At 41.8% G+C, this 15,473-nt stretch overlaps 1 protein-coding gene, 2 long non-coding RNA genes and 1 pseudogene across 6 annotated transcripts in view; all 4 read left to right on the top strand.

Annotated features, from left to right (window-relative positions):
* Positions 1–238: 238 nt before the first annotated feature.
* On the top strand, positions 239–3,705 carry LOC123144633 (uncharacterized). 3 transcript variants are annotated; one of them, XR_006471789.1, is made up of 3 exons: positions 244–1,009; positions 1,089–1,161; positions 1,254–3,705. It is a non-coding gene; the product is annotated as an uncharacterized lncRNA (long non-coding RNA). The 3 variants fall into 3 exon arrangements; XR_006471783.1 differs by lacking the exon at positions 1,089–1,161 and having other exon boundaries at positions 239–1,009; XR_006471784.1 differs by having other exon boundaries at positions 239–1,161.
* Positions 3,706–5,254: 1,549 nt separating this feature from the next.
* Positions 5,255–10,516, top strand: LOC123144623 (uncharacterized). Of its 2 annotated transcripts, none has more exons than XR_006471776.1 (5): positions 5,255–6,246; positions 7,069–7,878; positions 8,451–8,897; positions 8,980–9,107; positions 9,233–10,516. It is a non-coding gene; the product is annotated as an uncharacterized lncRNA (long non-coding RNA). The 2 variants fall into 2 exon arrangements; XR_006471773.1 differs by having other exon boundaries at positions 7,069–7,957.
* Positions 10,517–13,619: 3,103 nt separating this feature from the next.
* LOC123144610 (photosystem I P700 chlorophyll a apoprotein A2-like) overlaps positions 13,620–15,473 on the top strand; it is a 32,751-nt pseudogene continuing 30,897 nt past the window's right edge.
* Positions 13,880–15,473, top strand: part of LOC123144604 (photosystem I P700 chlorophyll a apoprotein A2) — a 1,959-nt gene continuing 365 nt past the window's right edge. Inside the window, exon 1 of the mRNA XM_044563813.1 lies at positions 13,880–15,473. This exon is cut by the window's right edge and continues 365 nt beyond it. Coding sequence (XP_044419748.1) covers positions 14,019–15,170 — 1,152 coding nt within the window. The 5' untranslated portion in view covers positions 13,880–14,018 and the 3' untranslated portion in view covers positions 15,171–15,473.

Raw genomic sequence — 15,473 nt, 5'->3', positions numbered from 1 at the left:
GTATTCCACCACTACAATATCTATGTCACTAAGTTTGATTCTCGCACCTTGCATTCTTCCGTTGCAACGCACGGGCATTTTTTGCTAGTTTTTATAATAAAGCACGGATTGGGGCTCCGGGTTTACCGTCGCGGCGTTTTTGCAAAATAATGCCTGCACTTTTTAGTAATTCGGCCCGCAGTCCTCATATTATATTAACTGAACCTGAAGCGATACGAGCGAGAGAAAAGAAAAACAAACCGAGCCACCAGCCCACGACCCTTCCTCTCTCGATCTCAACCTCCAGCTCCGCCCCGCCCCGCCCCTCACCGCCGTCCGCGGCCGCGCGCCGCCACCCCCTACTCCGCCGGCGCGCCTACCCATTACCCCAAGTGCCAACACACCCGCGCCCATCGACTACGGGCGACCCGCGGCCTTCCACCGCCGGCGACGCTCGACGTCGCGGCCATTGGCGGCTCCCCGGCCCTGCTACCATGGCGCCTCCGGGACTCCTCCCCGCTCCTTCCACCTCGACATTGGTTTTCCCAACCCCGCCGGCTTCGCCACCAGCCACTCCTTCCAGGCGCACTCTATCCGCCGTCGTCGGACCCATCCGACTGGTTCCAATGGCGAACATCGACGCGATTCACCCGCCCACCATCAGATGCGACAGCAAATCCATAGCCCCTGGCCACCTCCTCCGCCGCCGGCGCCGGTGCCTCGAAGGTCAAGGGAAGACCCTCTACTCGGCCCCCATCGCCGTCCGCACCGCCGCCCTTTGCCGCCGCCACCACCGCCGTCCAAATCGCCGCCCCCATAGCCGTCCAAACTACTCTCCGCAACACCTCTCCATCCCACAGCTGCCGAAGACAGGGAGGAGGACGAGGCTGGCTAGGCAGGGAGGCCGAAGGTGAAGTGCAGTGGGAGGCACATCGGTTTGTGCAGAGGGAGGTCTATGGTCAGCTCATTGGAATCTCACAGGCCACCACGGGGAGAGCAATCACGCAGGCACATCAACCTCCCCCGCCAGGTATGTTCAATTGAACCTTCACTATTAGTTGAGCTAACCGTCTCCAACAGCAACGTCCCAATCACAAATAATTATTTAGGTTTCTTACTGTGTGCGTGGATGTGGCATTGGAAGGATAGATGGCAGTACTCGTGTGGATGCAACAACTGACTGTTAGTTTGTTCATTCAGAGACTACCACGAACCAGTTTGATTTGTGCTATAATGCTCTTGCAAATAATTATAGATGTTGGTGAAAACTGCAGATGTTGTGGTGTTCAGGAAGGATCGTAGATACAGCAGCGGTCCATCCGCAACCGCGGCCACGGGTGCCTAATCTAAGGCGACCTCCTGTTTTGACATCGTCCTTGGTAGCTGCAAGCGTGGAAACAACCTTGGCAGTGCAGCGGCAGCCACAAGGTTGTTCCTAGACCACTCCACCTCTGAACTGTACAACCTGCTGTGCTTTCTAGCTATTCTATTTATATGTAGCCATACATTGGTACAGTTAATTCATAAACATGATTCAATAGGATTTGATATTTTTTCATGTCTCAAGTTTTTAGCTCTTCCCTCTTGGTGTGCAAATCTTTTAGAGGGAATTTGGTGTGCCAATTATTTTCCTGATTACTGTAGTTATAGTTTTTCTCACTGTTAGAGCAGAGTAAAATTCGAACTATGATATTAGTGGTGGTTAGCTGATAACTTGATCATAACAGGGGGCACACTAATCTTCTTTCTTTTCTTCTCTAACAAAGTCTTAATATTATAAGAATGTTGTTTTCTTCTTTCATAATCTGACAAATAAAATTTCCCCTAATTTCAGTTTGGATAAGTCAAGGTTGCTTTTGGATCTTAGTAGAAGATAGACGTTATGGATTTAGACAAAAATAGATGTGGATTTAGGGGTTCCGTATGATACTCATGTCTTCTCTATTTGGGGTACAAGTTCAAGTGATCTTTTAGGCTACTATTGAAGGGAAATATGTATGCCGTTTTGTTCATTTCATCTCCACCTACCCACCTCGCATGTGCGTTCCCCTTCCCACCGGTTTTATTGATTTTTTATAACAATAATGCCTTAGGTTATAAACCTACAATATATTAACATTCACTAGATACTCATTTTTGTCTGTAGCTACACAATCCAACTACTCAAAGGAACATACAGTTCTAGAAGTGAGAACTGTTGAGCTATTATAGCGCAGTTTTGGGATGATGGATGTTCAGGCCAGCTATGCAGACCTTAAGGTAAATGTTTTTCCAGCTAATTAACATGAAATGTCTTGTAACTTGAACTAATAATGAACAACTGAGGAATGCTGCCTGAATGAATCCAAAATGTGTTGGAAACACCAACGTCCAGTTGGAGAGGGAGCTATCTGGATCTCCATCCAACTAGGACATGTCTGCTTACAACTTTTTGTTGAACATGATATTACATGATTCTATCAAAGACAACTCTCCTTTCTTCAGTGTACATGCATGATATTACATGATTAAACATACCATTTTTAACTTCATTTAGTTGTCTATATTATGCTCTATGTGCTATCACCAACAAAAATAGTGTTACCTCCGTACCAGGCCTACCAAATATCTTATATTTTGGTACACATGTAGTATTTTTAGCCTGCAAAGCGACTCCTATGCCCAGTGTGCCAATAATGTGTTTGCACCAGTGAAGAGATAACTTATTTTTTACATTGTAAGAAATACATCCTGTTTCTTCCCCATCATTTAAGTGTGTGGCATGCTATCTTTGTTCATGTTGCTGGCTGTACATTTTCAGTATTGTCAGGATATATCTGATTATGATGATGTTCAGTACTACTTTGGAGCCGCAACTTTTTGGACTGCTTGATGTTTATAACCAATGAGACTACTTTTTTGGTTGTTGGCTGGAGCTATCACTATGACTGGATTTGTTTTCACACAAGTAGATTTATATGGTCATCAAAAACCAACGACAGGTTAACACTTGTCAGCAGTTTGCAATTTGTATTACAGTATGCCCAAGCCAATGGTCAGACAATGTTGTTTTAGTTAGGAAATGTAGAAAATGTGGTCATGATTTATGTAGATTCGACAGTCCCTTCAAACTGCAGTCTTCAACCTTGAGTGGACCATCTAACTATATGTTTCCTTGTAGAAAATTGACTATATGTTCCATGAATTGACTGATTATTTTGGCCCGATCAGATTAAACTAGGTCTTGATTTGAAGGTCCAGCTAAGGCAGCTGGTGCTGGTTTATTTGTTGTAATACTAACTGTGCTATTTAGACAGAGACATGTGGTCTTTCTCATTCCTCGAAATTTTCCTTTGCTACCAAGATTTTCCATTCTAGGTTGTGGAAAAATACATGTAGCATTCCTTCTACAAGTCGTCATGAGCTGGGACATAGAAGAAGAGAGCCGACGAGAAGTCGCACAGCGGTTCGCTCCGGTGTGGCTGCCAATGGCGTTGCGCAAAGTGCAGATTACAGGCTAGATGCGTACGAGTCCGTCCCTACTTCCACGACGTGGAAGCAAAGGAAATCGAGTCAATTAGATAGTATATTTGGTTATGTAAGTTGTCTTTTGTGTATGCAGTTTTACCATTATTTTGTAAAAGCTTTGAGTTTTTGATAATGTAATTGTCTTACTAATCACACTTTTAATCTATTCGTGCCAAGGCTAACAGCCAAGTTATGCACAAGCTGTTGATGTTTCCTTGATGACTGCTATTGTCGGAAGATTCTTTTCAGCATTTTAAGTAATACCGATTCCACTTTCAGTTATGTGTGGTAAGGCCAGTAGCAAAATAATGACTGCTCCTTACTGGTCGGATATTTCCAACTTCCAGGATTATCTGGTTATGCTTTTCGCACCATGCTAATTTGTAAACGAGAACCTACATGATCACGCACCCTGATTTGTGAATTCGTAGTCACATCCAGACACTCAGGTATGCAATATGGTTTCGCTCTTTTTGTGTGATTGTCAGCATTCCCCACTGTTTTTTACGATCAGAGAAAAACAAAAAGAGATTTCACTCTACAATGGATGTCTTTCTACCAGGCATATGTAATTTCACCGCTCTGATTGCCATCTATCTTTGATGGCGACGATGCTCTACCTCAATGCGGTCCAAGTCTACCTCCGCTAGGTATGGTGCCGTGAGGAAACACCCTAGGTACATGTGTGTGTGGGCGCTAATATAGATTAACTACAAATATGTACATCGATCCCATCAATGATCACCTTGTAAATCAGCAGCAGCCAGCACTACACGAACTCTCTTATAAATACTAAAAAAATATCCTATTTATTTTAACTCAAAATTAAGCTACTGGTTGAATTTAGGTGAGCTGCATATACCTAATGCTTTAGTTTAATCTTTCAAAGTGAAAGTTTAAAATACTTATTTTAGATTTTATATGGTGGAGAAATTATTTGATTAGGAATTATTATGGATTTTTAAATAACTTTAACATTAATTTTAAATTCATATTGATAAAAGGCACTCAAAATAAAAAAAAATAGCAAATTTAGATTATAATTATGTATTATTTGAAACAACCATTAGTAGCCGCCGAAACTAGCCGAGGAGGTTTGAGAAAGAGCTCGTGGGGTTAATACGCCGGCGGGGTTGGCCGACAGACGATTTGGACGCCCCGACAAGGTCGAGCGAGCGGCTAAGTTTAGCCGTGCGGAACGCTTCAAAGGCCATGGACGACAAGGGCAATAATAAGTGACAGTACAAATGGACGTGTGTTGAATTAGAGGGTATGGGTTCCTGGAAGTCTTGAGTCATGCTTACTGTGAGAAGGACCATAATTTTTTTTTACACATTGCAACACACAGTTTTCCCAAAAAGCAAAAAATAAAAGTGATTAATTAGACTAATCCATGCACCACTACTATTCCATCAAATGAAGGGCAACAGAGTGTTTTCTTCATGCCACAATTCATTCTCCGAAAATCGATAATGAATTTAAACTTATTACACGTTTATCAGAAATGGATATACGAAATGGTGAGTAATCACATGTGTAGCAGGTTTTGCAATTTGTTTTGCCCGTTGCAACGCACGGGCATTTGTACTAGTAATAATATAATCTTTCCCTACTAATAAAGCACGGAGTGCTTCTGGTCGTACGTCGTCGGCGTTTTTGCGAAAAAGCCCCTCTGTTTCTTTGAAATCAACCCGCAGTCCCTGTTTTAGTGGCACTCTAGAAAAACGTTTCATTTTTACAGAGAAACCCTATAGTCATTTCAATTCAGTCCGCACTCCTCCCCTTCGTCTTATCCATTCTGTCCTGCGCCGGCGACTTCGCCCAACCCGTCGTGCGCCAGCGGCCGCCATGCCTCGCGCGGAAGGATGGAGGGCGCTCGCCGTGAGGATGGACGGCGCGGAGAGGCGCGCTCGCGCCCGAGCTCCTGTGCCCATGCCTCGCGCCTCCTTGCACCGCTCCGGCAGCCCCTCGCCATCCGCCGTCGTGGGCGACCACCAGCAGCGCCCGTCACGCCTCTCCGCGCGCCACTCGGAGGCCCCAGCCAGGCCGCGCAGCCGTCCTCCTCCTCGACCTCGCCTCTCCGTGCGCCAACCGGCGCCGCCGCCGGCGGCCACGGGTCCAGCGCCGCCTTCGTCCTCCACCTTCTCCTAAAGCGCGCGTCCGCCGCGGGCGCTGGCGGTGGCGCGGCGGTCCTTGCCCTCGATCTCACCGAGGAAGGCGTCCTTGCCGAGCAGCTCGACGAGAGCGCTGCCAATGTCGCTGAACTGAATCGCCAGCCATCTCAGCCCACGTCTTTCAGCACGCAACCGGCGAACCCATTCAGCAGCTCCTGGGCAAACAGCTTTGACCCCTGTTAACACGTTATGAGGATCCATGGCCTCTTCTTCTATTTCTTCAGTGCTACCATCTTGAAACCGGTGCAGTTTCTGCTGCATCTTCCTGACACTGGTCCTCAACTAGCTTATTTTGCTCTTCTTTCTGAAGATCCATGGCCTGCTTTTCCAATTGTTGAGTGGGTACAGAAGTCTTCATATCATCACCTAATTGATTGCAAACAAAATTCTCATCACTTTCAGATACGACAGTCAAGACACATAATGCGGGACACTGCAACTACAGAAAGGCATGGGACACGCACGGATTTAAGTCCATGTCAGGGGCATCACCTGTCTCATGTTCGCAGGAGGAAGAAGCTCCAAGTTCGCCGGAGGTACACAAACATCCGTTGAGCACTCCAATGTCGCGGCGTCTACACCAGAGGTATGCTTCCACTTGACCCCTGTTAACAAGCACCGTGAGCCGAGTAGACACCGGCCAAGTCCAACATTTGATTCAGCCATGTATGCACACCAGACCTGAGCGTCAATCATCCTCCAAATCCAATCCATTACGTTAATTTTCATGTCTAGAATTGACCCTCCAGGTGATGCTTTTTCATGCGTAGAATTCAGCATGTTAGGCAAGAGCGTCAATCAATCTATAGTTCTATACTATAATATTAGACATGAGAGACCAGTCCAATTTTTCTTGTAAAGTGCATGTTGTTTCAGGTCCTCTAAAATGCTCATGTCTGCCTCAGTTTCCTGAATCTTGTTGATTGGAAGATATTCTTGGTTCTGCTTAGTTGATAAGCACCTTGGTTTCAGTTTCAATTCCTCTGTTGATTATTCCAGTTTTGATCTGGTTGAACCTTCTTGAAGAATTTGTTATTCTTTTGGCCATGGGGCGTAATCGTCTCTGCTTTTCGAATTTTCATCACTCTTTCCTTACTCAATGTTTCTGCCATCGGATGTTTCAATACAAGTCAAACACAACTGTCACAAAGATTCATGTGAAATCATGCTGAATAGTAGAAGTATCTTGATTGTAAGCGTTGCACTGAAATGCAAACATGAAAAATGACACATAATTTAGAATCCAATATAAATCTAAGCGTGCGCACACTCGGTTCAGTTTCCATTCTTTGTTAAGTCCACTGGATTCCTGGCGAGCCCGTGCACGGCATGCTGATTCTGAATTTTGGCATGCTCTTGAAGTGTAGGATGATTGGTTTTGATGTCTCTGTTGTTTGTGCGCGTGCAGGTGCCAAAGGTGTCTCAGGTGGAGGCGAAGGAGGTTCTTCTAATTCCTAAGGCACCAGACTGGACATTCCTATGTTGACTACCATTTATGGTCAATAAAGTTGTCCGTGTTTGTTTTTGATTGCTCAACTAAATATCTGAAGTCCAATGATGTATGCATTCATGTTTCTCCTCTAAGGCACAAAGACTGGACATTCCTATGGTGACTATATCATTCATGCTCAATATAGTTGTCTGTATTTGTTTTCAATTGCTCACCTGAATATCTGAAGCCAAATGTTTTTTTTATCATTGGCTATATCAGATAATCCCAATAGTCCCTAATCTTGCAAATCATGTTTTTTTTGTTTAAATTTATCTTTCTCTTGAGATAATCTGAAGAAATTTAAGTTGTTTCCAGTGGCAAAGAGCATCATAAACTATTGTTACAAGTCTATCATATATTTCTCAAATTTTATAAGATATTCATTGGCATGCATTTTAAATGATGATTAAGGTATTTCTCAGTATGTTGTGTTATTTCACTGCTGGGGGTTTGCACGTATTCTGATTTCTAAACAAATCTCAATTTCTCAATTTCTTTGCAGAAACAATAATTATCCAGAAGTAGCCTAATTATATGTATTTGTGTTCGCACATATACATCGTAACTATGCTAAGGGGTATTTATATGAACTTGGTTCAGGGCCAACAATACCAGCTGTAGTGCTGAAACAAGCACGATTCCATCATTTGTTACCGGTTCCTTTTGCTCGATAGCAGGCTCTTTTTGTTGGATGTGGTATAATTATATGCCGACAGATATTGACAGGTGTATAATGTAGTATATATTCCTAATTCCTCCAATGTCTTAATAGCATGAAGAATGTAGCACTTCAGGTCCTCATCAAGTAAGGTTTCCATTTAAGCATGGTGTCCATGCATGCTATTGTTAACTTTGCTGACAATGGCAGCTTAGTGATCACCGTGTTTGTTAAATTTAATTTTCACCTCCGTGTAATGTATCATAGTACTATGCACAAAGATACTTCAACACTAAAGCTCGCACCTAACTTGCTCGGGTCTCGGCTCATGATTCTTTCAACTTTCATGTAGTGCTGCTGAAATATTATGTAACACTCAAATTTGATGATATTTTTAATGGGCACAACTGTGCCGGTAGAGGTTGACAGTTAATGAATTTTGTGATAATCTTCGGTTATACTGTTATATATAGCACTTTGCTGGTTATATGGTTCACATTCTCTGAGCCAATTCACAATGACCATTCCTGATTTGGGCATTATGTTTTTAAATCATTTTGTAACATTTTGGTTGATTTTTTATGCTGCTCAATTTTTTTCATTGACTGGTGTTGAACTAAATGAGTGTTGCCATTCACAGGATGCCCAGTACAACCGAAGATGGGTTCCCGATTGTTCCTAGATATTTCAGAGCAACTAGAGTGGTCTTACCTGACAAGCTCCAATGTTGTGTTGAAGTATTTTGAACAAGCTTGTCCTTTGCCTTATGCTGGAACAAGGCACCTTCTATTCCCCATGGGCACCAAGAATGCGAAAACATTGATGATTCGAGCAAATGTAAGTTCAGGCTTCAAGATTGAGCCGAGCGCCCTACCAGCAGATCTGGATAATGCATACAAGAATGAGAAAGCATATCAGCGATTGGATATTTCTGGCCCTACAGTTAACCCTTTTGTTTTTTCCTGTACGGCGAGGGCGAGATAAAAGATATGCTTTCTGTTTGTGCTGAGCATGGAGCTTGGGTAGTGATAGACACCTTCTCTGGTCTGGAGTTCCACAACAGAGATGGCTGGATTTTGCGGAACGGGTAATTTTTTATTATAGCATTTGCTTATATGACCTTTCCTTGGTCAAACATATTTCACAAGTAATTTGTTTTCTTCAAAAAGGAGGATATTTTCACAAGCCCAAACCGACCACATAGCACTTTGAAATGCACTTATAGGAAGTTGTTGGTTTTGAAAAACAAGAGGGATCAACATTTCTCTAATCTCATCACGCCAACAAACTGACGAAGGTTAGTCCCTGACATACCTCCCAAACCTTAGTTCAGATATAAAGGTTGGTAGTTCAGAGAAATTCAGTATTTGACATGCGTGCTATCCTTTTTGTTGTCTTTCTCTGGTTTCGTGCGATGAACAGACACTCGAGAGCTGTGGTTGGGATGTCGCCAGGTACCACTGTGGGATGTCGCCAGGTACCACTGTGACACGCGTACATCGGCAAATCGTTCAGGGTGGATGATTTTGAAGGCGAGCTCGACGGCTGCAATATCAGGGAAGCCCTACTGAACTACTGCAGGTTCAGCTTACCATGTAGTATTTTCTTTACAACAAGGCCTCACACGAGCAAAACTGTCATCTTGTTGTTTAGTTTTGGCCCGGGACTGCAATTTTTTCCCTTATTGCATTCTTTAGTGCATAAAATAAAATATATAATGTGCATAAAAGCCGAAAACAACCATTACGATCATAGTAGGCGAACTGAAATTGTAGGGATATAAAGCAGTACCTGAACATACAAAAGCTGGCCACAACTCTGTCTTCAATTCCATCTTGTTTCCAGATTTCAGGAGTAGATCATCACCACCATTACAGATCAGGCTCTTTGTCAGTGCAAATAACAGACTAACACCACAAGGACTTCATTAACCTTAGCCACTTCTTATGGGTACATGAGAACTAAAAAAATTCATCTGTTAAAATTTGTTTTTTTGACTTTTTGGACTAATTCATGTGCAGAATTTATATTTTCAATTAGACTGATTTATTGTAGTTTTATCAACGACTATAGTATATTAAGATGTGGGCACTATATCGAAAGTGTTGTTCTACACCCGAGGTCATGTGAGCTTGGTTGAACAGTAAAATAAATAAAAAATGGAAAAACAATTCAAAAAATGTGATTTCTTTCCGTGTGAGACACTGAAAAAATGTTTATTAGCTTGCAAAATTTCAATACTATCTTTCTTGACTGATTGTTTGTGGTCTGCCATGAGCCCACGACGTAGCCATCTGCATCTGCCTCGCCTTGAGGCCACAGCAGCACCCCTGCCCTTCTGCTCCTGCTGGCGACCGCAACCCTCTGGCGGCAGCAACACCGCTCTCGTGTGCTGGCCTTGCTGTCTCATCTCCTCTCTCTCTCATGTTTGGGTATGATGTTAGCGTTATGTGTGTGTGGATGGATATGATGCTACCATGGTGTGTGTAAAAATCTATTTTTGGTTTATTTCTCTTTGGAGTATTGCTGTTGGAGATGAGCTTAAGAGGCGAAAGAGTAAAGATCTGGTAAGCTGTTTGTATTGCTTCAGGAGAATCTTTTATCACTGTTTTTGGGACTGTATTTATGTCAAAGAGGCATGTAGGGAGCTGGAACAAATTTGTTACTTCTCATGGCCACTTTTTTGAACATGATTATTGAGCTTGACTATGCGGAGGTAGGAAAAAATATCAGCGTAATGGGTTTGAGAGATATCATGTTATCCCTTCTGTTCAGGAAATTAAGGAGATCTGTGCGAGTAATATTCGGGTGGAGTTCGTTTGATGCAGAGTAGCAAATATGTGTGCTCATCTTTTAGCTAGAGCTGGTGTAAATGTTGCTGAGTGCGAGCAGTAGACGGACTCTACTCCGTCAATGCTGGAGCATTCATATCCCAATGACGCGAGCTGACAACACCACGCTCGTGTTGATAACGGTTTCTCACTGCGGTTGCAATGCGATGCGTCAAACCAGGTGCATGGTGTAGCTTGTGAAGGGCGGCCCTCACATCCAGCTCAAGGAGAATAGATTTTTCAGTTTCAAACATTTCCTTTCAATGACATGTGTCTCGTGTGATGGTCCTTTTTTTTGCGAGGAACTTGGAATTGACAAGTGGGGGTTTTGAGCCGTACTTCTTGGATTGGTGGTGTGAGTTTTTTTTCATTGAATTAGAGGTGTGATTTTTTTCCTCCCGTTGCAACGCACGGGCATTTTTACTAGTAATAATAAAGCACGGATTGACTTTGTGGGTTCACCGTCACAATACGCTTCTTTCTGTGATTTTACGCTTTCTGTTTAAATTTAAAACATATTCGAGGTGGTACTAATAATTACATAAAAATCGTTCACGTACGTAAAAAATCATGCGCCTGGCGCTACACTAGCTTCATGGGCTTCAGAAGCCCAGTTGGCTCTCTGCGGTGCTGGGGTGTTACTCAAACAAGCCATCGATCAGCGCTCGGGGTAGGCCGCCCTGTTTAGCGTTCAGCCATACCCGGTTTTGGAACCTTCTAGCGCTCGGGGTAGGCCGGCCTGTTTAGCGTTCAGCCATACCCGGTTTTGGAAACCTTCTATGATTTTCTAAGCCGGGGTTTTTCCCGGTTTTGGAACATTCTACACGTTTCTTGAACCGGTTTTTCTTTTTATATTTCTTTTTTGTATTTATTTTTTATTTTCCTTTTTATTTTTTTGTTTTGTTTATCTTTTTTATTTTCTTTCTTCTTGATCTTTTCCTTTTTCGACTAATGTTTCAGAAATTTGAGAATGTTCCTGTTTTTAGTTATTTGTTCAAAAATTTCATAAATTTTACAATTTCAAAAATTGTTTGCTTATTTTCAAATAATCTTCGAATTTCAAAAAGTGTTTGCCTTTTCTTTCTGCTTTCTTCTTTTTCCTTATTCAACTAATGTTTCAGAAATTTGAGAATGTTCCTGTTTTTACTATTCTTCAAAAAATTGTGTTCATGAATTAGAAACTGTTCAGGATTTAAAAAATCCATTTTCCAAAATTGTTCTCAAAATTCGAAAAATGTTCCCGTTTTAAAATTTTGTTCAAAAATTTAGAAGAGTTTCATGTTTCAAAATTCTGTTCACAAATTAAAAAATGTTTTGAATTTAAAAAATGTTCCTGTTTTCAAATTTGTTCACAAATTCAAAAAAATCCTGTTTCATTTTTTTCTCAAATTAAAATATGTTCGGGAATTTCAGAAAATGTTCTTGTTTTCCAAATTTGTTCAGAAATTCTGAAAATGTTTTCTTTCTTGAAAAATTTCATTTAAAAAAATGTTTACAAAGCTAAAAAAATCGTGTTTCATAAAATACTCAGTTTTGTTTCATTGCGTTTGAAATTCTAGAAATATGTCGAACCGATGCTGGATGTTGATTTTTAAAGCTTTATGCTGCTATTTGTTCAACAACCTTTGTTAGCTCAATTGATTGTGGCGCGTTGTCTATTCCACGAGATCCTGTGTTCGATCCCTTCAATATATATTGAATCGCATGTTGGCTTTGCACGTTCCACATGCTAATAAATTAAAAAATAATACTATGAATTTTTTAGCGGAATTAATGCAAAGCGTGGATTGGAGTCTTTGCTTGCTGAGAAATTTCCAATTATTCACACTAATATACTAATCTAGATACCGTCAATAATTTAGACATTGTCCCTCATCTGATTGTTTTGTTGGCCACATACCAAGATCTGTGACATATGTGGATGCAAACCAGATGTTGCCAACTCTTGCATCACCTTGATGAGGTCATCGGAATGCCGTCCCCAAGTAAAAATGTTGTCGCTTAGTTAGCATCATCCTTACAAGTTTAGAGCAGCGAGCCTCCAAAGCTTCGTCTTCCACCTATTTTCTTACCCGCCGTTTCATAAAAACCTTTTTGCAGCGTTATATTTTTTCTACACTCCGGTTGCAATGCACGGATTGACTCCGTGGGTTCACCGTCACAATACGCTTCTTCCCATGATTCTATGCTTTCAGTTTAAATTTAATAAAAAGATATATATATATATATATATATATATATATATATATATATATGAGGTGGTACTAATTCGAGGACATATGCCGCTTTAATTTACCTACTAAGTCCGACAACTGTTGGGCCGCACGGCCACCGTGCTCGGCCTGGTCCACTTTTATTTTCCTTCGACTCAGGGGGCAAAAAATTTGTTCCGCGGCGTGGGGGATCGAACCCAGCTCATTCCTTTCCATCACAAAGGCTGCATCCAGCTGCTCTACTCCACAATTGCGTGCAGATTTAGGATTAGATTCCTAAGGAAATAGTCCGACATCGTCTGTCCCCGGCTGGGCCTATGCGCGCACACAAAATCAGCCCACCAATCCGTTGATTTATCTATTTACAAATAGTCCCACCTTGCTATCTTAAATTAAATTCTTCTAATTTATATATGTCTTTTAGGTTTCAGGGTCTCAAGGAGCGACTTGAGAATCAAAACTATTTCAAACTATCTAACAGATTAGATCTCAGAGAGAGAGATAATGAGGGACAACGATGAAGCCAAGGAAGAGAGACCTAATATAGTGGCTAACTAATTAGAAAAAAAGGAAGGTGGGAAGAGGGAAGGAATCACGTCCTTAATAGCGGGTTGGTTACATCTACAACCCAAATGGAAACCAAGCCTTTCGTGGTTCAAAAACGCGGAATCTCGTCTCAGTCATCATTTGTCAGGACTTTTCGGGGTAAGTTCTTTGGCTTGGACAGGACATTTAGTTCATGCATCCAGGGGGGATTACGTTCGATGGAATAATTTCTTAGATGTATTACCCTATCCCCAGGGGTTGGGACCCCTTTTGACGGGTCAATGGAATCTTTATGCCCAAAACCCTGATTCGAGTAATCATTTATTTTCTAACTCTTCTTGGGGGATTCCATCCACAAACACAAAGTTTGTGGCTGACCGATATGGCTCACCATCATTTAGCTATTGCATTTATTTTTCTCATTGCCGGTCACATGTATCGAACTAACTTCGGAATTGGGCACAGTATTAAAGATCTTTTAGAAGCGCATACTCCCCCGGGGGTCGATTAGGGCGTGGGCATAAGGGCCTTTATGACACAATCAACAATTCGATTCATTTTCAGTTAGGTCTTGCTCTAGCTTCTTTAGGGGTTATTACTTCCTTAGTAGCTCAACATATGTACTCTTTACCTCCTTATGCATTCATAGCACAAGACTTTACTACTCAAGCTGCTTTATATACTCATCACCAATATATTGCAGGGTTCATCATGACAGGGGCTTTTGCTCATGGAGCTATTTTTTTCATTAGGGATTACAATCCGGAACAGAATGAGGATAATGTATTGGCAAGAATGTTAGACCATAAAGAAGCTATCATATCTCATTTAAGTTGGGCTAGCCTCTTTCTAGGATTCCATACCTTGGGCCTTTACGTTCATAACGACGTCATGCTTGCTTTTGGTACTCCAGAAAAGCAAATCTTGATCGAACCTATATTTGCCCAATGGATACAATCTGCTCATGGCAAGACGACATATGGGTTCGATATACTCTTATCTTCAACGAATGGCCCCGCTTTCAATGCGGGTCGAAGCCTATGGTTGCCCGGATGGTTGAATGCTGTTAATGAGAATAGTAATTCGCTTTTCTTAACAATAGGACCTGGGGATTTCTTGGTTCATCATGCTATTGCTCTAGGTTTGCATACAACTACATTGATTTTAGTAAAGGGCGCTTTAGATGCACGCGGTTCCAAATTAATGCCGGATAAAAAGGATTTTGGATATAGTTTTCCTTGTGACGGCCCAGGGCGCGGCGGTACTTGTGAAATTTCTGCTTGGGACGCATTTTATTTGGCAGCTTTCTGGATGTTAAGTACCATTGGGTGGGTTACTTTTTATTGGCATTGGAAACATATCACATTATGGCAGGGCAACGTTTCACAATTTAATGAATCCTCCACTTATTTGATGGGATGGTTAAGAGATTACCTATGGTTAAACTCTTCACAACTTATCAATGGATATAATCCTTTTGGGATGAATAGTTTATCGGTATGGGCGTGGATGTTCTTATTTGGACATCTTGTTTGGGCTACTGGATTTATGTTCTTAATTTCCTGGCGGGGGTATTTGCAGGAATTAATTGAGACTTTAGCATGGGCTCATGAACGCACACCTTTAGCTAATTTAATTCGCGGGAGAGGTAAGCCCGTGGCTCTTTCCATTGTGCAAGCAAGATTGGTTGGATTAGCTCACTTTTCCGTGGGTTATATATTCACTTATGCAGCTTTCTTGATTGCCTCAACATCAGGCAAGTTTGGTTAATTTAGTTTGTTTTTTTGTACTGTATCAACACCTAGTTCATTACTCTTGATAGAGAGGGAGGATCTACCTTTTTAGATTTCTTTTTCTATTTATTTTTCCATCTAGGATTAGAACCGCATACTTGGTAATAATAGCAACGACACATTATGGCAAAAAAAAGTTTGATTCAGAGGGAGAAGAAGCGGCAGAAATTAGAACAGAAATATCATTTGATTCGTCAATCTTAAAAAAAAGATAAGAAGCAAAGTTTCTCCCTTGAGTTTGAGTGAAAAAACGAAAATGCGAGAAAAATTGCAATCCCTA

Source organism: Triticum aestivum, chromosome 1B (genome assembly GCF_018294505.1).
Source record: "Triticum aestivum cultivar Chinese Spring chromosome 1B, IWGSC CS RefSeq v2.1, whole genome shotgun sequence".
NCBI classification, from domain to species: domain Eukaryota; kingdom Viridiplantae; phylum Streptophyta; class Magnoliopsida; order Poales; family Poaceae; genus Triticum; species Triticum aestivum.
The sequence above is the reverse complement of the archived record's forward strand: the minus strand, read 5'-3'. Positions and strand labels throughout refer to the sequence as shown.